Genomic DNA, 21,513 nt, shown 5'->3' on the forward strand with positions numbered 1-21,513 from the left:
ATAAAGCCACTTAAAAAGTAAAATGAAAAAATAAATACAATGAAAACAAACCAAATGTTATTAAATTTGAACTAGATACCTTGGCAGTACATGCTGAAAGTTCCACAAGCAAAAGAAAACTGGACAGGAGATCTTAAAAGTTCTAAACACCAAAAAAAAAAAAAAAAAAAAGGCAGAGTGATGAGGGTATTAACTCACCCTATATTGTGGTGATCATTTCCCCATCTGCACAATTATCAAATCATAAGTGTGTACACCTTAAACTTGCACAACGTTATGTCAATTTTATCTCAAAAAAGCTGGAAGGGACTGGACAAAATTATAGATGTGTTTTTAAAAATCAGCATCCAATCATTTTTCTCTGTTCGATATTATCAACAACATTAACAGAGACCTGAAAAGATACTTTCTCATCAGGTGCCTGAAGGCTCCATGGGGCCATCCCCTAAAAATCATCTGAACCCCCTGGGCTCCCCAGTCCACCCTTGGGGAAACATATGAAAGTACTGCTAAGGTCATTTCTCGGTCCAAACCTCCCTGAGCAAGGTGGCCCGAGGCACAAGGAAGCCAAGAGGACAGCTTCTGGACTGGACAGGTCCAGGAGAGCACAGCTGTGGTGCTCTAAGGTAGCCTACGACATTCACCAGGGGTGCCAGACCCAATCGATTAGCTGTGGCTGACCCGGGTGTTTGTTAATGGATTCTGAAACCAAGTCCAGATTTCGTGTCAAAGAGTGTCCCGAATGATTAGCAAGGTCTACCACACAGAATCTGGAAGTGGTATTATAAAGGCCTTGTATTTGTGATTTGTCCAAACACCCAGGCAAAGTGTGTCCTAGTCCCAGGTTCTATAGGAAATGCCACATTAAACTTTTGATACCTCTGCCATGCCACAGCTAGGTGCTATTATGGCCTGCACTGGCCACCTAATATTCTTTTTAGGCCATTACAGCAATCAGTATTTTGAGGACTTAAGGTGCACTATTCTGACCAGTGTACAAGCATCAACCCACTGTAGAGAAAAGGAAACTGTGTGACCCAGAGCACAGAGCAGCTTGCCGAATGTCACTCAGCCTAAGAGGCTGGAAGAACATCAGAGATGGAAGAGGATGAATTCAATTAGCAACAATCGCGCCTCGGATAAACCTCATTGGCTACGATACTGCCACTGCGCAAAGCTGGAAGAGGATGAATTCAAACAACCGCTTCAATCAGATGTGGGGATGTCAGCCCACCGGCCTCCAGGGGATCCCCATACCCAGCTGAGCTGCCCCGCACTTCTGCCTGGGACACAAGCAGGCAATAAGGCCTTCTACCCACTTCTGAGTGTTCCAAAAACTGTGCTATCTCCACCCCTCTATTTTCCCAGACACACCCCCTGTTGGGCTTCCAAAATCAGGGTAGAGCGGTTCTCAAATTTCAGTGGACATCAGACTCACTTGAGAAAGGGTTTCAATGCCAGTTCCTAGGCCCCAGCAAGTCCAAGGCAGGGCCTGCGAAATGCACGTTGAACAAGCTTCCCCACTAGTGGCAGTGGGTGGTCCTGGACTACATTTGAAGGAAACCTGGCCTGGTGGGTGTCCCAAGGCCAACTGTGAGGTCTAGGAGACCCCCAGATCAGAAGAGATTCTTCAGAAGCCAGGATCAGGAGACCCAACTTGAAAGTCTCCCTCATGTCCAAATGATCTTTTTCCTTCTTGTCTTTCCACAGCAAATGACCCCCATGAGAAGATGGAAAGGGAGGAACCCAAGCTAAAGTTCTGGGTCAGGCCACACTCTTTACAGGCAGCAAAGCAGAGTGGGAACAAGTCGACTGGGAGTCCACAATTTGTGGTTCTGCTCCCAGAGACACTTCCAACCAGCTCTCTGAGACCTTGGGCAAGTAACTTCCTCGCTGGTGTCTCAGGTCTCCCTGCCACCCAAAAAAAAAAAAAAAAAAAGCCAGAGAACCAGGCAGGTCCTCTCCAAACAGTCTCCTGTTTTCCAACAAGGACTCGCAGCCTTTCCCCCATTGATCATAATCTCCTTGGGCCGAGCGCCACTCCCCCTACCCACCCACCATATTCACAGGCACCAGGTGGTCAGAAGAGTGCGAAGCTTCTGTCCAGATGGCGTGGCGAGTGTTCAGAATCACTGGCCGGGTCGTCACACTAAGCCACCAGAGAAAGCCAAAACTGGCGATGGCGTGATGTCAATCCCTTGACAATGACCACTCTGTAAGCACAATCGAAGCGCTGGGCACCGTGCTAACCCCTCGCCAGCGTCGCACCAAGAACCTCACCCCCGCCCTAGGGGTTTCCCACTCAGTCTCCCCTGTGTGCAGACCAGGGAGCTGAGGAGCACAGGGGCGAAGCGACTGACCCAAGGTCACCCCGCCGGAGGGGCCGGGACGCGGCAGCCCGGGGCCCCACCCACGGTCTGAGTGGAGGTCGCGCGGAGCCCCGGGCGGTGAGGCGCAGGGACCGCCGCGGGCCCAGTAGAACCCACCGCACGTCTGCGGGGCGCACCGCGCGGGCGCGCCCTGCCCACTCCGCGTTCCGCCCCGGGCCTCGCCCTGCCGCGCGCCCGGGGCCGCGCCGGCCGCTCACCAGACTTCGGCGGGTAGCGATAGGCCGAGTTCGCCTGGATGTCGATGTCCTCCACGCCCGCGATGCGGCGGCTCAGAATGGAGCCCATGGTGCGCGGCGAGCCGGGCCGGGCCGGGCCGGGGCCTGGACGCGGGCGTCAGCGGCGTCCTCACGCGGACATAGCCCGGACCAGGCCACACGGACACTCGCCCACCGCCGCGGGTACCTCGGCCTCCAAGCCCCAACCCCCAGCTCGGCCGGGGCCGCGACGCCACGGCGGCCCTCCGCTCCACCCCGGGCACGGGGCACCTCGGGAAATGGAGTCCCCTCGCTACCGAGGACGACGGGCTGCACCGCAGGAAACCCGCCAAAGAACTACATGTTCCAGGATGCCCTTTGCTGCGGCCCCGTGAAGATGCTGACCGGGACTCCGGGACAAACCAAATGGATGTGAATCCAGAGGGGAGGAACCATCGCCCACACCGCAAACTGACTTTCCCTCTTCATTCCCAGCACGGCCTTAACATTCTTAATCTTTAGTCTCCTAATAATCTGTTCACATATATATTCTTATAGGAACCCAGCGCCTTCCATTTACTCCCTCTCTGAAATATCTCCCTGAGCCACCGTGGTTCTCCCCACTTCCCAGGGTTGATCTCCTGCCCCGTCCAGAAGAGGGCACACCTTTACCTGCCACCTGGCAATAGCTGGGAGGGAACCCAAGCCGACCAGGAGTTGGGGTTCACAGGAGAAGCTAAGCGCTTCTTTTGGCCTTTTCCAGAACTCAAGGCTTCTCTTTAGCTCTACATCCAGAACAATTACTTTGAAGACATAATTATACAGCCCCACAGACTTCTCCCCATTTTACCTATAGAGAAACTGAGGCACGAAGAAGGGACGGCTGCATATGAGGTGCTGAAGGCAAGTTTTAAAAATTGGTTAGGATTAAAGGCCTGCAGGTTGCAATGTACTTTCCTGGCTTTTGATTCACATAAAATCCTGTAAGCAGACCCAGTGGAGATTATTTCCACCTGTTCTTCGGTTTCGAAAGTAATGGTTTCCCAAGGCAAGCCTGCTGTAGCAGGAAAGCAGCTGGGGAGGGCAGCAGGTGGCAAAGGGTCTCAAATGATAAAATGCACCACATTCCACATTAAAATGAGTCCTGCAGGGCGCCTGGGTGGCTCAGTTGGTTAAGCAACTGCCTTCGGCTCAGGACGTGATTCCAGAGTCCTGGGTCCGAGACCCACATCGGGCTCCCAGCTCTATGGGGAGTCTGCTTCTCCCTTCTCATGCTCTCTCTCACTGTCTCTCTCAAATAAATAAATTTAAAAAAAAAATGAGTCCTGCACCTCTCTGGAGACCAGAGTCCAGTATACAACCTTCTATTTTCAGGGAACCTGGAAAGCCAAAATTAATAAAAGAGGTGAAAGATTTATGTGCTTATGAGTAGAGTCCAGGTCTTGGAAGAGCCTGATTAAATCTCTACTTCATAATCAAGATCCCCATTTACTGAGCACCTACTATGTGCCAGACATTATGTTGAGACAATCTAATTTTCTGATGTAGCTTTTATTTTCATTCCAAATTCACACACACACACACACACAAAAGGAAAGTGAAGCTAGAAGAGGTGAAGTACCCCACTTAGGCTGCACAAGAGATAAACGGTAATAAAGCTGAAACTTGTACCAATCCATACTCCTGCCATACTCTCCTGCCACCCCAAAGCAGGAACATTCTAATGTGCTAGCTTTCATATCTCTTGCACTAGGTGGGCCCGAAGACACCCCTCTCCCTGTGTCTATCTTTCCTTATCTTTATTAAATCACATAACAGTTATGTGTATACACATGTACATATACCAACACTGAATTCAAATTACTGGCCTCCCTGCTTGGGGGGAGGCAAGGAAAGTAGGATAGACCCTGATGTTATTGAAAAACAACCCTAGAGGGGCGTCTGGGTGGCTCAGTGACTTGGGGCCTCTTCCTTCGGCTCTGGTCGTGATCTCAGGGTCCTGGGATCAAGCCCCACGTCGGGCTCTCTGCTCAGCGGGGAGCCTGCTTCCCCATCTCTCTGCCTGCCTCTCTGCATACTTGTGATCTCTCTCTCTCTGTGTCAAAGAAATAAATAAAATCTTTAAAAGAAAAGAAGAAAAAAAAGAAAAACAACCCTAGAGTGTGCCTTCCTGGGCCAGGGCAGTCGTTTCCATGGGCTGGATGTTTAATTAAACATTCCTCTTAGTAGAGCTTTGGACTTGCTCTTCTGTGCTTATCCATGCCCCGCTGGGAGACAGGCCCTTTCTGATTTGTTATTAGTTCTACTGTCAACATCTGTGCTGATTCATTTATTTATTCAACAAATATTTATCATGCAGCTACTATGTAACAGGCAATGAGCCAGGCTACTAGCCAGGCAACTGGTTTCAAATGGAAGAACCCTAGATGTGGAGCACACAGGTTAGTGAGGAGAGACACTTAAAAGGTTAACAGGTGCATAAATACAAAATGTGATGGGTGCCACAGGAGGATAGAGGTGCAGTGAAATAATAGGGGAGATTTATTATTGATAGGGGTGTCGAGGAAGGTTTCTCTGAAGAAGTGACATTTAAGCCAGGATTTGAAATACAAATAAGAGCAAATGGGGTGGAGGGGGGCAAACTCTAGGTAAGTCAGTCCCAAGTTCCAAGCAGGGGAAATACTATGTGCAAAGGCCCTGGACTTCAAGGGGCTGAGTATGATCCAGGGGCTCAAAGGCCAGTTTGGTTAAATTCAAATGGGGGAGTATAGGAACAGAAGAGTGAGGCAGTGGCAAGACCTCAAGTCCTCTCAGTCAGCCAGCACTGGGTCTTTTGAAACAGACACTAGGCACAGTTAATGGGAACCCGGGCAGAGTCCCTTGGGTTCAGGCTTCTTCCTGAGCCTCCTGGGCAGGCAGGATCCTTGCTTATTCATTTTTGGGTTCCCAGAATCAGGCACCCAATGATTTATGGAGTATTTGAAGGAATGGAGGTGGAGGGGCACCTGGCTGCCTCGGTGGAGCATAAGACTCTGATCACAGAATTGTGGGACTGAGCCCCACATTGGGTGTGGACACAATAAAATCTTTTTTAAAAAGTGGGGGGGAATGGAGGTGGAAAGGAGGAGGCCAGAGCATGCTGGGGAGACTTTGGCAGGGCCTCCAACTTCCTAGAACTTCAGGTGAGATGTGGGCACTACTAGAAATAACTTTTTGTCCCCCTGTCCGTATCTACTGGTCCCAGCTGTTGGGCCTCATCTGAGCATGCTAAGAAATCCAAAGTCCACTCTCTAGTCAGGCTGATCCTGGATAAAAACAAGATTGTTTTTCCCTTTCCTGCTGCCTCTGGGAAAACAAGCAGGCTAGGGGTGCCAAGGGGGCCAGAGGAGTAACCTTTGCTCCTACCAGCCTCACCTGCCCCACCCCAGTCAGCCTACTGGCTTATGCTCCTCCTGAGCTGAACAAGCCGGGACAGGTAACTGAGTGTTGCTGGCTAAGGTTAGGGGGAAGGGGGAAGGTACTTGCTGTTTCCCTGAGCCAGAAAATCCCCTAGTAGGCCCTGCCAGGGCAGCGCCCCCTCTCACTGGCCAGAAATACACCCTCATAGTCTACTGGGTACCTGGTCTCCAATGACTGGCAAGAGCATAAGGGAGTGTGGATTCCAGCCTGTTTCTTCATTAGTCAAATGGGGCTTGGGTTCCCTAGAGTGGTCTGGATGCAAGCAAAGAGGTGTGTACTAAAAATGGTAGGTACACTGAGTGCCAGGCCCCTGCTAAGCACTGCACAGGAATTAATCCCCTCGGTAGTCCTGGGATTGCTCCACACTCCTAGCTCAGGTTCTACAAATGAAAACAAAGCTCAGGGCTGCAGTAGCTTATCCAACATCAGTCAGTAAGCAGCAGAGTTGACTCATACCCAGGTCTGGCTCCAGAACCCGCTTCTCTTCCAGCATGCCCTGATGCTGTCCCTCAGAGGGACAGCAATAACCACTTTCAGAGCCACCTTCCTCGTGCTGGGCGCTTTATCCACATTAATTCAAGTTCATGATGCTTTGTTAAGGAGCGGGTCCATGCTTAACAAGACCAGAAATCTGGCATTATCGGGGTTTGCAAAAAATGGTGGAGTCTGAGTGATCCTGTGTGGCAGAAGAGACATGCCCCAGCCCCCACAATCCTGGGATCCTTCAGGCCCTGTCAGCCAGTCTCCCATTATCCTCCCACTCACCAAAGCCAGAAACTCTGGAAGGGTTAAAGGACCCAGGTGGGGCTCCTCCCCACCCCTCCAGTGTGGCATAGTTCCCTCCATCCAGTGTATTTCCCCTAGTGAGGGGCGCTGAAGGTGGGGGGGGCACTCCACTAGAAACAGACACATCCAAAACATCTCCTGACCTGGACTGGGCCCCTCTGCCACCATTAGGACCTCACACTAAGTCTAAAGCCAACAACAGATGAAATATAGGAAAACCTCCCAATGACCTTTAGCCCAAGCCCCTAGGGCCTGTGTCACTTTCTAAAGAGCACTTTCCATACTTCTACATTTCCCCAAGTCTACATCTGTCCTAGGGATTTTTTTTTTCAAGATTTTATTTATTTGACAGAGAGAGAGATCACAAATAGGCAAAGGCAGGCAGAGAGAGGGGAAAGCAGGCTCCTCGCTGAGCAGAGAGCCCGATGTGGGGCTCGATCCCAGGACCCTGAGATCATGACCTGAGCCGAAGGCAGAGGCCCAACCCACTGAGCCACCCAGACGCCCCTGCCCTAGGGTTTTTTGACACACGATCCCAAACCGCCCCCCCTCCTTTCCCTCCCCAGACAACGCTTCTCGGATGTGCTCTCCGCAGTAACCCGGGCCGGGTCAGGGCAGGGCAAGAGAAAGGGCCCAAAGAACGGTTGCCCAACGGATGAAACTGAGCCCAGGGAGCGCGAGGAACCCGGCCAAGGTCACTCAGAGCCGGGGTGACCGAGCCAGACCTCTCCCCGCCTCCTCGGCCGGGATCCCGTTCCGAGCCCGTCCTGGCCCCGCACGCCCAACCCGCGACGTCACCCGGAAGCCGCGCGTGCGGAGCTGTAAACACAACCCGCAACTCCCCCTTTCCAGTGTTCCCCAGTCCCGCCCCCGCCCGCCACGTGACGCGCCTCCGCCGTCCCCGATCCAGCGCCCGCCCCCGCTGCAGCCCCATTGGGCGGCCAGCTTTGTTTACCTTATATGGCCAGGTCCTTACACTCTGCGGCCACCCATTGGCCATGGCGTGGCCTCACTCACTTGACGTCATTCGGGACAGAACGATGCAAATAAACCGGGGCATTCTGGGAATAGGAGTTCGGGGCCGCCCCGGAACTGGCTCCGCCAGGTCCTGGCGCCCGCATCTCGAAGCCGAGATTTCCGGCAGAACGCACGAGATTTTGCGTGGGAATGTGGGAGCCTCGCGGGGAGGGCACCCCGAGGCACCAGAGCCTGCCCGCCTTGCCGGCTTGTTCGGGCGCAATCCCATCCCAAACGTTCCTCGGGTCTACTGTGTGCCTGGCCGAGCGCCAGGCTGGGAAGGGACCCACATCACGAGTGGGCGATGTGAGCTTGTGCTCGTGGCGCTGGGGAGACCGGAAGGCTTCCTGGAGGCGGTGGCTTTCTGCAGAGCCCTAGAAGGCACATTCATTCATTCAGTGAAGGGAGTATTTATTGGCGCCTACTGTGTGCCAGGCCTTCGGGGCTGTACGTCCTAGTGCCTACGATTTGTGCCAAAATGTCTAGGGGCCCCCTTTCCAAGCGTGCGCCCATTCAACAGAGGGATGCCAGGCACACCCGGCCGAGAAGCCAGAGGGCCCGCGGATGCGCCCGCCCGCTTCCGCACACAGCAGGGGCAGCGTCCGGACACACCTCCCTGCGCCCCCCGGCCGGCCGCGGCGCGGGACTACATCTCCCAGCATGCCCCCGCGGCCCCGAGCCAGGCGAGGCTCGGTGAGTCAGAGCCGCACAGTAAATATTTGTATTAGCCGGAGCCGGCTCGCTAATGGTGGACGCGTGAGGCGGAGGAGCGCGGCGGCGGGAGGCAGCGGGCAGCGCGGCAGCGGCGCCATGTCCGTGAACATGGACGAGCTCAAGCACCAGGTCATGATCAACCAGTTCGTGCTGACGGCGGGCTGCGCGGCCGACCAGGCGAAGCAGCTGCTGCAGGCGGCCCACTGGCAGTTCGAGGTGCGCGGCCGGGGCCGGGGCCGGGGCCGGGGCCAGGGCCGGGGCCGGGGCCGGGGCCGGGGTCTGGGTCTGGGTCTGGGTCTGGGTCTGGGGCCGGGGCCGGGTCAGTCCCGCCAACCGCGCGTGTGCGGGCTGGTGTGGACACGTGCCGATGCGCGCTCCGCCTGGGCCGGGCCGGGGCCGCGCACTCGGCTCGGTGTCCCGGTGGCCGCGCGCCCCGGCGACCGGGCCCTAAGCGCGCACACGCGTCTTGCGGGTCCCGCCGAACGGCACGGCCGCGTCTACGCGGCCCCCGGAAATGCTGCCCGCGCGGGGTGGGCGATAGGGGCGGCCCGCCCCCGCCGGCGCCCTGAATCCCCGCCCCCCCGCGTCCCCAGGCGGTCGGGATACGGGGACCCCCCTCTTTTGTTCGGGTAACGGCCAGGGCGGGGCGGCGCCGCGGACCGGACGGACAGTCGGTAGGAGGCCGGAAGGAGGACGCCCCGGGCGGGGATCGCGCGCCGCCCCCACTTCGGGAGCCGCGCGGGGTGGGACAGGCAGTCCCGGGGCCAGCCGGCAGAGCCGCCCCGCGCGAGTGGGTCTGAGGGTCTGCGTGCCCGGTGGGCAGTTCGGCGGCGCCTGTGTTCACGTACATGTGCATTTGTATTTACGCACGCGCCACGCTACGTGCGGGCATGTTGGCGTGTGTGTAAACACGCAGTCCACCCGGCGCGCGGGTGCGGGCTCTGTGTGTTCCGTGTACACACACGTCGCCGTCTTTGCAGAGGATGCCCACGCGTGTACGCACACGAGTGTACCGGTACTGTGTTGGAGCCCCACACTACAGCTACGGGTGTGAATCCGTGCACCCCGCCCCAGAGGCGTGCCCGGGTGGCCGCCTCCATGCTGGCAAGGGACTACCTGCACAGTGCGCGGCGTGGTTTACATGGCTCAGTAGCTTTCAGTCAGCTGGGCAGGAGGTGGGGCTGCCCCAGTCAGGACCCCACCCACCAGGCCTCCCTGACCCATAGGGCGCTAGTGCCCGCAGCTTGTGCTGCCAAGAGGCCACCTGGCTTTGCCTAACTCAACTGCCACAGAAATAACCCAGAGTGGTATCTAGGAAAGAGGCCAGAGTCCTGGAGCTCCACCCCTCACAGGTGTAAGGTCACAGCCCAGCCGGTGTCTGTGCCTAGCCAGGGCCTGGGAGCCTCATTTCCTGGTGGGGAGCCATCCCAGGAAAGGTGTTTGGGTCTGCTGAGGGGACAGTGAGCTAGGGGATTCCAGGGCTCAGTTTTCTGAGAGTGGGGTGGGGATCAGAATTGCAGCCCAAAGGTTTAGACAGCCTGGGGAAGCAGTGTCCTGTCCAGCCCTGGGGGCACTTTGCTTACCCACATCCACCAGAGCTCTCAGGAGGGACCGCTGCCCCTTTGTGGTCCTCACAACACAAGATGGGAGGCTTCTTGCTCTGGGCAAGTCCCTTCCATCCTCTGGCCTCAGTTTTCTCTACACCTCCAGTGTGGGAACTGACCTCTAAGAAGTGAATGGCCACTCCCTCCACCACCACCCCCCAGGGCCTGAGCCCCACCCCGCAGGAAGCTCCCTAATCAGCCTGTTTGTCTCAAGAGCTAGATGTGGCAAAACTTGTAAAACCACATTCAGGGCAGTTTGCATGAGTCCCACATCTGCATACACTCCCTCCCTGCCTGGGGCTGGGCAGGCAGGTGTCTTGGTGGGAAGCCCGTTGCGGGTCTGGACTCTGAGCCCAGCAAAGAGCCTAGCACCTGCTGGGCTGTCTCTCAGCACGGGTTGGTGGCCATCGAGGGAATTAAAAACGGAGCTTTGAGGATTGAAATGTCTGGGGGAAACTCTGTCCCTAAGAGGGGCAGGAACTGTCTGCAGACTTGTAGCTCTGGTGGCTCCCTGAGTCTTCGTTTCACATCTGTAAAATGGAGGATAGGGATACTAGGGAGATTCATGTAAGGTGAAAATGAGGTATGAACCCCCAAATCTTAAGTCCTTGCATGAAAGTGAGGGCTACTCCTCCCCCTTAGTAACCTCTCCCTAACAGGCTCACAGGCTGAGGGTTGACCCAGGCTAAGGTGGTCTTTTGGGTCTTAGCTCTGTGATTCAGGTGTTAATGAGGACAGGTGGCTGCGGGTGGGGGGGGGACCAGAGTGTTTTAAGTGGTGGTGCTTCCTGTGCTCGCTTGGGCAGCACATATACTAAGTGGTGGTGCTTCCTGGCAGCAGCAGGTTCTCCCTGGAATCCCGGCTCAGGGGGCCTTTGGGTCTGCTGCTGGGAATGAGTGGTTTGGGTGTGTCCCGGGGCTCCCAGGTAGGAAGGATTCCGGACAAGGTACTTAACCCTAGCCTGTTCCCACACCCTGTTTGGAGAAAATGGGGTAGGGCATCTCCAGCAGGAAATTCCCAGAAAAATTCATCTGAATGTAAAAAAAAAAACCAAACCCCAGGGCAAGCCCTGGAAGTCAGCTTGGTCTGGCTGTGCTGGGGGGCGAGGGGGGGGCACGCGGTGGGCAAGAGATTGGTTCTGGCTGTGTTTAGGGGGCAGGGAGCCTAAAGGGGTGGCGATGGAGGGCAGCTGGGACTGGGGCTGGGACTTGGCTGGGCCACGCAGACCCTTCACACACTCCCTCTCCCAGCACTTACGCAAGAGCAGCTGGCTGCCTCATTTTCCTCACTGGGCTCCTGGAGCCCCCTCTCACCAGTCCCCCAGGGCCTCCAGAAGAGCTTGTCTGGCACAGGCCTGCACACTGTCTCCTTTCCCGCTCCCCTTCTCACCAGCCTGGGTGCAGACCTCCCCGTGTCACCCTCCTGCTTTGCACCTTAACATTCCAAGGGAGGCTTGGGTGAGTGGGGCAACAAGTGCAAAACCCAGACCATCCTCCATAATTCTGGCTCTCCCAGCTGGAATGTGGATCTTAGGTTATTGTGGGGGGGGGCAATCTGGAAATCACCTCATCCAGTTTCCTTGTGCAGATGGAGAAACTGAGGCCCAGATCGTGGCAATCTCCCGTGGCCAGCCAAGGAGAAGGGGAGTCAGGTCATGGACTTAACATCCAGGAGGCTGTGCCGTCCCCTGGCTCAGTGAGGAGGAAATTTGAGGGGCTCCTGGGTGGCTCAGTTGTTAATCGTCTGCCTTCAGCTCAGGTCATGATCCCAGAGTCCTGGGATGGAGCCTGGCATCAGGCTCCCGCTCCACCGGAGGCCTGCTTCTCCCGCTCCCACTCCCCCTGCTTGTGTTCCCTCTCTCGCTGTGCCTTCATCAAATAAATAAAATCTTTAAAACAAACAATTAATGATGAGGAAAATAAGGCCCAGATTAGGGAGTTGCCACCCATGGAGTTGGTGACAGTCAGGCTGGAATTTTAGTCAAAGGCCATTCTCCATGAGACCTGGAAAGGGTGCTGCCTGCTCCCCTCCCAAGGTCACAGTGACCACATTAGGTGTGTGCCAGCCAGAGGCAGCCTTGTGTTTTTACTCCCTCCAGACCTGCCCAGGAGTCTACCGCGCCTCCTTAGGGAGGGTGGAAGGTGTCGAGTGGTGACAGGCACACTCCTTCCACTCCCTTCTCTCCTGCTCGATAGCCAGGCCCAGGGGCACACCAAGCCCAGAGATTCTGGGAGCAAGGGCCTGAGGGTAATGAAATCTGGGCCTTCTTTCCACAGACGGCCCTCAGCGCCTTTTTCCAGGAGACCAACATCCCCTACAGCCACCACCACCAGATGGTAAGTGTCCCTGCAGCCCCAGGGGTGGCGATAGGGGGTGCTCCTGGGTCGGGGCAGGGAGGCCTCACCCCCCTGAGGAAGCCACAGTGGCTCTCTGCTGTGGGGGGGCCTCCCTGGGGACTGCTGGTGGGTGTGCTGGGCCAGCCTGTCTCAGCTGCACCTTCCCTCCCTGAGCCCTGAGCTAGTGGTCGGTGTCTGGTGGAGCCAGAAGGCAGCCTGGGAAGAGGCCCAGAAGCTCGCAGCCGTGGCGGAGTGTGGGTCTCCTCCTACGAGGCAGCGAGAGGCCAGGCGGCCTCCCTGGAAGGGGTTCTCACCCTAGCCTCTCTGTTTTCCCCCCACAGATGTGCACTCCTGCCAACACCCCCGCCACGCCCCCCAACTTCCCTGATGCCCTCACCATGTTCTCCCGTCTCAAGGCTTCCGAGAGCTTTCATGGGGGCGGCAGTGGCAGCCCGATGGCCGCCACGGCCACGTCCCCCCCGCCGCACTGCCCCCACGCCGCCACCGGCAGTTTCGCGGCACCGAGCTGGCCGACTGCGGCCTCGCCCCCAGGGGGGCCACAGCACCACCAGCTGCAGCAGCCGCCCCTGTGGACTCCGGCACCCCCCTCCCCGGCGTCAGACTGGCCACCCCTGGCCCCCCAACAGGCCGCCTCAGAACCGAGGGCCCACCCTGCCATGGAGGCGGAGAGATAAGGGAGGCCCCTCCCCCCTCCCGGAGGCCAGGACCCTGTGGGGCGGGGGAGAGGATGTCTCTGTGGGCCCCCTTCACCCTGCTCTGTCTGCACCCCCGTTCCCCGGAGCCCTGGAGGGGAGAGACTGGACCCTGGTGCCAGCACACGGGCTGCCTGCGTACAAACATGGGAGTGCAGGCACGGGGCCCCCACCTTGCATGGATGTGGTTCAGAGTCGTCTTGGTGCTGGTGGACAGAACTTCAGAGAACAAGCAGCCTTCCCCAGAGGACTTGCTCACCCTGCCCCACCCCAGGGGACTGCAAAGAATCGCCACAGCAGCGGAGACTTGGCTGGCTCCTGCCTGGGAGCTCCTCAGGGGCCAGCAGGCCTAGATCCCCACCCTCGGGAATGCAGAGGCTTCTCCGCATGTGTGTGTGTAGCTGTGTCTGTATTTATATGTATGTCGCTCTACAAGAAGCAACCTAGTTTATGGGGCAGCTGGACTTTGCATGTTAGAGTGAGCCCCCAAGCCCCTTGTCTGCCACCTGTCTCCCCAGGGCCCTGCCCCTCTCTCCCACCCCCTGCTCAGCCAGCCTTGCTGTTCCCTGCAGAAAAAAGAATTGTGGGAAACTTCAGGACTCTTCCCACCCATTCCCCAGCGCCTGCCTGCTGGGGCTGCCTGCATGCCTCCCCCAGAGCCCGGGGGTACCTCACACCCTTTCCCTTCCTCCTTTTAACAAAAGAGAAGAAAGAGTTCAAACCACCACCAGGCTCTGTGGTCTTGCCACCCATCTGCACCCGTCTGCTGCTGTCTCAGTCACAACATGGCACTGGAACCTTCTCGCCCATCCAAGGCTCTTCCCATGAAGTTATTTCTGCCTGTGTTCCCAGAAACCCTGCCTACTGCCCATCCTTTCCTCCTGTCCGACTGAACTGGTCCTGAACTCCAGGGCTAACAGCTGCCTTCCGGTGTGCTTGGGTTTCACATAGGACCTTTCCTTGTGTGTTAGGGTCCCAGGGCTGGCTGCAGGCTGGACTCTGCAAGCCCAGCCTCCAGCAAACATGCCGGTTAGAGCAAGGCCCTCCGCCTGAGACGGTGTGCATAGCCGGCTTCTGTGCAGAGCCAGTGGGGGCTTGGGCAGGGACAGGACGAGCCCAGGGCAGAGTCCAGCCTGCAGCTGAAACCTTTGGTCGCTAAGGAGACTGGCAGCCTAGGAGCCATAGACGGCATCCCAGGCTGCTCCCAAGCTGGGGCAGACACCTGCTCTCACCCCAAGGGAGAAGCCTCGGTGTTCCACTCTGCGCAGCACCTCCCCTGCCTGGCTGGTGGTGGGGAAGGGGCTTCCTGGGGCAGCCTCAGCCTTGCACACCTTGTAAGGGGCTGGGCGTTAGAGAAGGAGAGAGGCCAAGGTCTTTGCCCAGCCTTCGGTACAGGCACACCTCACTCTAACTTAGGATAGCCCGCCTGGCAGTGGGTCTTCTGTGGCTGATAATGTGGGTTGGCGAGTTTCTTCTGTTTCAGAAGGTCTGCGGGACTGCCATCTCTGCACTCCCCTCGGGCAGTCCTGCCTCCTGAGGGCGGTGCTCCTGGGTCAGGTGTTCCCAGAGCTACTGCCTGGCCTCCCTAGCCTGTCTCTGCCCTGCTGGACCCTGGACAGGCTCAGGGGTCGACTCTTCTCTGGCTGTTACCGAAGAAGACTAACTGCTGGGCCCCCGCTCCAGCTGTTGCTTCTGTCCTGGAATCGTGTCCTTACCCTGAAAACCCTTCCAGCAGCCTCCCAGGCCTTCCTGGCAGAGGAGGTCTAGAGGGGAGCACAGCTCTGTGAGGGCGATTCTTGTGCAGAGAGGAGGGACGGAGGGGCAGGACACAGGGAGGGGAAGGGTGTCTTGGGCCTCCTGAATCTTCACCACAGCCTTGTGATGGGAGAAATGCTCAGATAACTGCCAAACGCCCCCCCCCCCCGGAGTGTCAGGAGATCGCAGAGGCAAGTACGTTCCTGTGGGCGCTCTGCTCTGTAGGGGGTGCATCTGCCCAGGTTGTCCCAGTGAGCAGGCGGCTGGGGTGCTGTGTGTGTCAGATGTGGGAGACTGCGCACCCTCAAGAATTTGCACTCCTGGAGGCGAGGCTCAGCCCTGGGCAGGCCAGTGGGGGGCCTGTAAACAACCCACAGTCCGGTTACTCAGCTGTGGCAGTCCTGGGTTTCCAGCATGGGCACTGTGGACATTTGGAGCTGGGTTAGTCTGCCATGGGACGTCCTGTGCTCTGTGGATACTGGCCAGCATCCTGGCCCCCATCACTAGATGCCCATAGCGCCCCCCAGTTGTAACAGAAGTATCTGCAGACACGGCAAAATGTCCCCTGAACCCAGGGTTCCCATAGTTGGCTACAGAGCAGAGCCACCAGGGAGGTCTGTTAAAAAGACCACAGACTTCCAGGTCTCACGGCATCACAGTCCTTGGGGAGAAGCCCTCACAGTATTATTTGCAACGTCCACAGGATATTGGTTGATCAACTTCAGAATAAAAACCACTTAATCATATACCTTGAAAGGGTGAACTTTAGAGAACGTCAACTGTATGTCAAAGCTGAACTCAGCTCCCAGGTGATTGTGAGGCAGGAGCGGGACACGCGCCTCCCAGCGGCCAGGAGCCACCAGACTCATGACCCCAAACTTGGAGAGCATAAGAGTCCCCTGGGTGCTTGAGGCAACTGCTCTGGAAGAGGGCCCAGGAATCTGATTTTTCGTCATTGCCCCAACCAAAGTGGGAACCCAAGCCAGAGCCAGGGCTGGGGCCTCTCCGAACTTAGCAGCACATACAGAGGCCCTGGTCTGAGCATCTCACGGTCAAGGGAAAGGCTGCAAAATCAGGCCAGACAGACTCGAGGGGAGCCAGAGCTGGGAGCCTCCCTCAACCTCCCGAAGGGTGAAAGCTCAGAAGCGAAGCTGGAGTTAGTAACGGTCTCTTACATGTTCAAGTCTAAACTGGCTGGAAGGCAGAGGGGCTGGTGCAGGAACAGAAGGAACAGACGCCGCCATCCTCAGCTGGCCTTCGTCTCCGCGCCTCCTGGGATCTGTCCCAGCGGCACACACGGGAAACCGGCCTTGTTACCTCAAAGCCCAGCCTCTTCTGGGCATGGTCACCCCTTACCTGCCTGCCAGACTTGAGCGCAAATGGCCATTTCCAAAGTTCTGCTCTAAACGCCATTTGCATCTACGACCTTGCTAGGATCCTAGGAGCTCTGTCTCATTTCTGAAGGGCAGACGTTGCAGCGTGTGGGGTGAAGGTCCGGCTTCCCCAGGTGACAGGCAGTGGGTGTGTCTTTCTGGTCTGAGGTTAAAACACCTGGGAATGCTAATTCGGGGATTTGCAAACTCCTAGTGCCCAATGTGCTTCTTGGCTGGCATGACGTGCTGCTTGGCTCGCAGGACGTGCCATGTGTTCCTGAATGGCCTGCCAACATGTTAAAATCAGGAGAGTTTGTGGGAGAAGCCTTCCTTCTGGCTCACCTCGGACGTTTGCAACAGCTGGCCCGGGTTCCTGCAAGGCCGCCGCTGGCTGAAGCAGAGCCTCCCAGTGGGACACAGCCAGCCTGGCCCTCGTCAGCCAGTCCACTCCACTGGCTGCCGACGTGTGTGTCCGATTCCTGTATCCAAATCAGTTGCAGTCTGGAGAGGATCTTGTTTTTCACCAGGAAGAGCTTCCCAAGTAAAAGGCCGGCTCCGTGGGGCAGAGGGGGGCACCTGGCGGATGAATGGAGACTAAAACGCTTGCTGTGGGCAGGCGTGGCTCCTCCTCCAGACCACTTTCAAAAGAGAAGGGCTTGTTCTCCAAGATTCTCTCGGATGAAGGGGACACTCCCAGGGCCACTAAGGGGACCCCAGGGACTGTCCAGGGCTCTCTGAGAACACCCTGTGGCTGGTGGCGGAAAACCATGCTGTCCCCAAGGCCAGCCCCCAAACCCGGCAGTGGGCAGGGCCACCAAGGCTCTGGAAGTCTCTGAGGGGCTTTCATAGCAGAACTCATCTGAGGACAGTCTGCTTACTTCCCAGGGTCAGTGTTGGGGAGGCCGCCTGGGCTGGACAAAAGGAGAGCTTCTGAAGCAAGGCTATTTCTAACTCCTGCGTTTGGAAGTCTCTCCAGCTGCTTAGCTGCGGCTTCTGTTTGGGCAATTGATGTGTTTCAGGTGTGCCTTAAAATGACTCCTCTCACACCCCGTTCCAGGATGACTGAGGCCATGTCACTGGTGCAGCCCGAGGTGCCGGGAGGCTGCTGGCAGAGTTCTCTGCTTTACGAGTCCGCTTCTCCTCTCCTGGGAAACAACAGCTGCACATACTGGTTGGGTGGTTTCCTGGGGATCCTGGTGATGCCATGAACCAGGCAGACTGGGACGGTTGGTCACCTTACCCCCTGTCCAGCCCAGCACTGCCGCTGCATCGCAGTCCCCAGGAGCCATGTCCCCCTGGCAGAGGAGGAGGCTGGACCCAGGGCCTTCTGAAATTCCCACTCTGCGGACCCCTCTGGTTCTGTCTGCTCCCCAAACACCTTTCCCTACTGGAATCGGGTGGGCTACCGCCCTGAGGCACCTGCCTGGGGGTTGGGGTGGCCCCTCCCTCCAAGCTTCCTGTAGGCCCCACCCTCTGGGGCTGGAATCTGGAGGAGCAAGGATTCTGCCTGCAGCTCCCATCTGGGGCCAGGCCGAACCTGGCTTGTTCCCCGGCAGCTTTGAGGGGCAAGTGGGGATGGATAGGAGGGTCTGAGAATCGAGCCTGGGTGTGTGTAGATGCCCGAGGTGGGGACTGCAAGGACAAGCCTGGCATGGGATGCCTTTCCTGAACCGGGTCACACCTCCCTTTCCTGCTGTGGGAGATGATGGAAGTTGGGACCCTCATACCCATGTACGGCACCCAAGGAGGATAACTCCTTGCGGGGGGCTGGAGAGCCGAGGCCGACCTGAGCAAACTGGACAGGTCACACACCACCACCCCTGCCCTCAGACCCCCTATCTTCCCAGAACACAGGGCTAAGGCACCTCGGCACACTTTGCCATCATGGAAAATGTAGCGGAAGCAAGAAGGTTTGCTGTTGATTCTCTCCTGGGACTCCTGGGAACTCACAGTGGTTCTGGCTGGTGGCTCTGGGAGGCTGACCCTGGGGTGGGGGCCTGAGTAGGGACCAGCAGGTCCACGCACCCATGTGGGCAGACAAGGCCACCCTCTAAAGAGAGTGCCAGGCCAGTCACCCTCATCCACAGTGAAAAAAGTGAAAGATTTTATTCTGGGAGAAGTTGCCAAAAATACTCATCTGTGATATGGGGGTGGGTCGGGGGTCCAAAGCAGCACCAGCCAGTGCCTGCTAAGGCATCTTGAACTGGTAAGTCGCCTGGGTCAGGAAAAGCTTGGCCTCATTTAGACACAGTCCTTGGAGAAAGAAAAGAGAAGTCAGGATCTGGGAGTGGTCACAGATGAGGAGCTGGGGAAAGGGCCAGGAGACCATTAGGAAGGGGGTAGACATGCCGTGTTCCCAGACTCTGATGGCTGCCAGGCCAGGGGATCCTCCCCCATGCCAGCCCCCAACTTCCTTACCCATCTGGCGGTCCCAGGGGCCTCTAGTGGATGTTGGGGCTGGGGGAGCCATGTCCCAAAACCATGCAGAGCAAAATTTTTTACACTATGTGTAATGTGGTAGACATGTCAGAAGTACAAGAAGCACAGAGGACACAACTAGACGGAGCCAGGAATGGAAAGGAAGAGGGAGAAGAGGGAACCTTCTCCTTGACAGGGAGAAGAAGGGAGGAACCAGCTGCCTAAGGGGAAGAAATCAAGGCAGGCGTACACGGTGGCAGCTGCCCGCTAAATGTCCAGATCAGGACATTAGGACCTCCTGGTCTGCTCTTTGTTCCACCAAGTGCACGGGCAGTTAGCACAGGAACCAGGAGGACATCAAAGAGGGGTGCAGGATTCCAGCCCTCGGTGGGAGAGAGCAGTCCCAGAATGTTCCAGGGCCGTTGCTCATGGGTTGGCCAAAGAAGTAAATATAAACAACCAGGTTTTAAAAATATCCAATTCATAACCATAATTACTGGTGGGAACAATCAACATGAAGTAAAAAAAAAAAAAAAAGGATGCACACAGTAAAATTTGTTTCCCGTGAGAAAACTGGTCTTGTTAGGAATAACGGCCCCCAAAGAAAATGTCCATGGGGAGTGTCTGGGTGGCCCCTGGGTGGCTCAGTGGGTTAAGCCTCTGCCTTCCGCTCAGGTCATGATCTCAGGGTCCTGGGATTGAGACCTGCATCAGGCTCTCTTCCAGGCAGGGAGCCTGCTTCCCCCTCTCATGCTGCCTCTCTGCCTACTTGTGATCTCTCTCTGTCAAATAAATAAAATCTTTTTAAAAAGATAGAAAGAAAGAGAAAGAAAGAAAGAAAGAAAGAAAGAAAGAAAGAAAGAAAGAAAGAAAGAAAGAGAAAATCTTAAAAAAAGAAAAATTTGTAAAGAAAGAAAATGCCCGTGGGCAGTAGTAATTGGAACTGATTATGATAGAGTCATTTCAGCAAAATAAAAAGGACAGTGTTTTTAAAAACCAGTTAGCTGTTGTATTGAAATGTGGTCAAGGAATTATATTGGCTGAGTGGAAAATTCAATCTAGAAAGCTATGTACTCCGGAAGGGTAGGATAAGGGCCATGTATTTACATGCATAGAGTTAAAATAGCCACTGGGTCAAAACGAGTCCCTTATGGAGGCCCCTCCCCCAGGTGCAGGCATGCGCCTCCATCCCCCACCCCCCACCCCAGGCCAGACTCTCTGGGGGTAGGGGGAGAGGGGGGGAGGTAGGGGTACTGGACACCAAGCTCACGGATTGGTGGGCTCCTCGGAGGCCTGCATGCTGGCTCGGGACTCGAGACGCAGAAGTCTTGGGTGCCGGGTGGGCCCTGGGGCCTGCTGGGCGTCCCTTGGGGGTGGCGTCAGTGGCGGGAGCAGTGGCAGGGGCGGCAGTGATGGAGGCCGAGCTGGCATCGCAGGCGAGGGCCTGGAGGCAGCCGAGCGCACCCTGGCGTGGGGGTGCTGGGCTGGGAGAGGCAGGAAAGTGGGTGATGTGTCCCAGGAACATGCTCCAGGAGGCTGGCCTGTGGGGTCCTACTTACTAAGGAGCTGAGAAGCTACCATACTAGAAGTGGTTTCCCACGGCTCACCCAGTCCCAGGCACCCTAAACTTCCCCCGGGGGTGACCCCAAATAAATGACGCCAGAAACGGACGCTGAACCGGACATGGATCTGGAGTCCAGGATTGGGGAGGTGGGTGCTGTGCCCCAACTCCACACCGTCCGCCCACAGAGCGGGGCTGAGGATTGCAAGGGCTGACAAGGGAGAAATTGCTTGGGTGACCGCACCCGCCGCATGCACCTGGGATCTCCCTGGTGCATGGTGAGAGGAATCCAAGGGGTACCCCCAGCCTGGCTCATGGGGCCCCAGGCAGAAAGGCCCCGGAGAACGAATAGGCTCCCTATCCCACCCCTGCAGCTAGTTAGACACCTGTGGGCAGACCCTGGGCCTGGGCCTCTGGGATTGGCACCGGGGCCAGGAAACCCCGCTGAAGGGCAAACTAGGGACCCAGGATGGCTGGAGGCCATGGCCAGGAAGCCGGGTGCTGGGTGGGGGTCACTCAAGGGGCCTACTCAGGCCCTGACACAGAGCAGGGGAGAGACACATGCGATGGGGCAGCAGAGCCCCAGGCTGGGACTGGGGGGCACCGGAGGGAGACCTGCCACAACCCCAGCTGGGCTAGGGAGTTAGGAGGGCAGATACTCACGGGGGTAGATTGGACCATAAAAGGTACTCGGGCGTTCACGATCATACAGGTTGCGAGTTGGGGGGTGTGGAACCTTCACAGCTTCGTGGAAAAGAAAGAGGAAGAGACAGTGCGGTGAGGGTTCAGCTCTCGCAGAGTTCGGCCCCCCTCTCCCACCTTCCTGAGTCTAGAGTTTCTCAAGGCATAGATACTCCCGCTGGGGCCAGACCGCTACTGTGTCCCCGCCCCGACCTTCCCGTCCCTGATCGGGGGTGTATGAATTTTTTTCTTTGAAGTAAAATTCATATTCCATAAAATTAACCATTTATTGATTGATTTTTTAAAAAGATTTTATTTATTTATTTGACAGATCACAAGTAGGCAGAGAGGCAGGCAGAGAGAGAGAGAGAGAGAGAGAAGGAAGCAGGCTCCCTGCTGAGCAGAGAGCCCAATGCGGGGCTTGATCCCAGGATCCAGAGATCGTGACCTGAGCTAAAGGCAGAGGCTTTAACCCACTGAGCCACCCAGGTGCCCCTATTTATTGATTTTTA

At 56.8% G+C, this 21,513-nt stretch overlaps 3 protein-coding genes and 1 non-coding gene across 12 annotated transcripts in view; 1 reads left to right on the forward strand and 3 right to left on the reverse strand.

Moving 5' to 3' along the window:
• The window catches only part of MGRN1 (mahogunin ring finger 1), a 58,488-nt gene extending 55,578 nt beyond the window's left edge, over nt 1-2,910 (reverse strand). For 4 of the 8 annotated variants that reach the window (XR_004281898.1, XM_032328154.1, XM_032328151.1 and 1 more), the window contains exon 1: nt 2,588-2,910. Coding sequence is in view for 6 of the 8 variants with exons in the window: in XM_032328154.1 (XP_032184045.1) it covers nt 2,588-2,675 (88 nt within the window). In the remaining 2 variants the exon portion in view is untranslated. The remainder of the gene's footprint in view (nt 1-2,587) is intronic. The other 4 variants (XM_032328152.1, XM_032328155.1, XM_032328153.1 and 1 more) reach the window with 2 other exon arrangements.
• LOC116581551 lies at nt 1,043-1,179 on the reverse strand. Its single transcript, XR_004282102.1, has one exon. It is a non-coding gene; the product is annotated as a U4 spliceosomal RNA (small nuclear RNA).
• A 5,579-nt stretch (nt 2,911-8,489) lies between the features above and the next one.
• UBALD1 (UBA like domain containing 1) lies at nt 8,490-15,714 on the forward strand. The gene is made up of 3 exons (XM_032328587.1): nt 8,490-8,776; nt 12,441-12,500; nt 12,842-15,714. The coding sequence occupies exons 1-3, from the start codon at nt 8,507-8,509 to the stop codon at nt 13,193-13,195; spliced, it is 684 nt and encodes a 227-aa protein (XP_032184478.1). The 5' UTR covers nt 8,490-8,506; the 3' UTR covers nt 13,196-15,714.
• A 1,669-nt stretch (nt 15,715-17,383) lies between these two features.
• C20H16orf96 (chromosome 20 C16orf96 homolog) overlaps nt 17,384-21,513 on the reverse strand; it is a 47,688-nt gene continuing 43,558 nt past the window's right edge. For both annotated transcript variants that reach the window (XM_032328578.1, XM_032328577.1), the window contains 3 exons: nt 20,984-21,064; nt 20,030-20,243; nt 17,384-18,594 (listed from right to left, as the gene is read on the reverse strand). In XM_032328578.1, the coding sequence (XP_032184469.1) occupies nt 18,579-18,594; nt 20,030-20,243; nt 20,984-21,064 (311 nt within the window). In that variant the 3' untranslated portion in view covers nt 17,384-18,578. The remainder of the gene's footprint in view (nt 18,595-20,029; nt 20,244-20,983; nt 21,065-21,513) is intronic.

Source organism: Mustela erminea, chromosome 20 (genome assembly GCF_009829155.1).
Source record: "Mustela erminea isolate mMusErm1 chromosome 20, mMusErm1.Pri, whole genome shotgun sequence".
Taxonomy (NCBI): domain Eukaryota; kingdom Metazoa; phylum Chordata; class Mammalia; order Carnivora; family Mustelidae; genus Mustela; species Mustela erminea.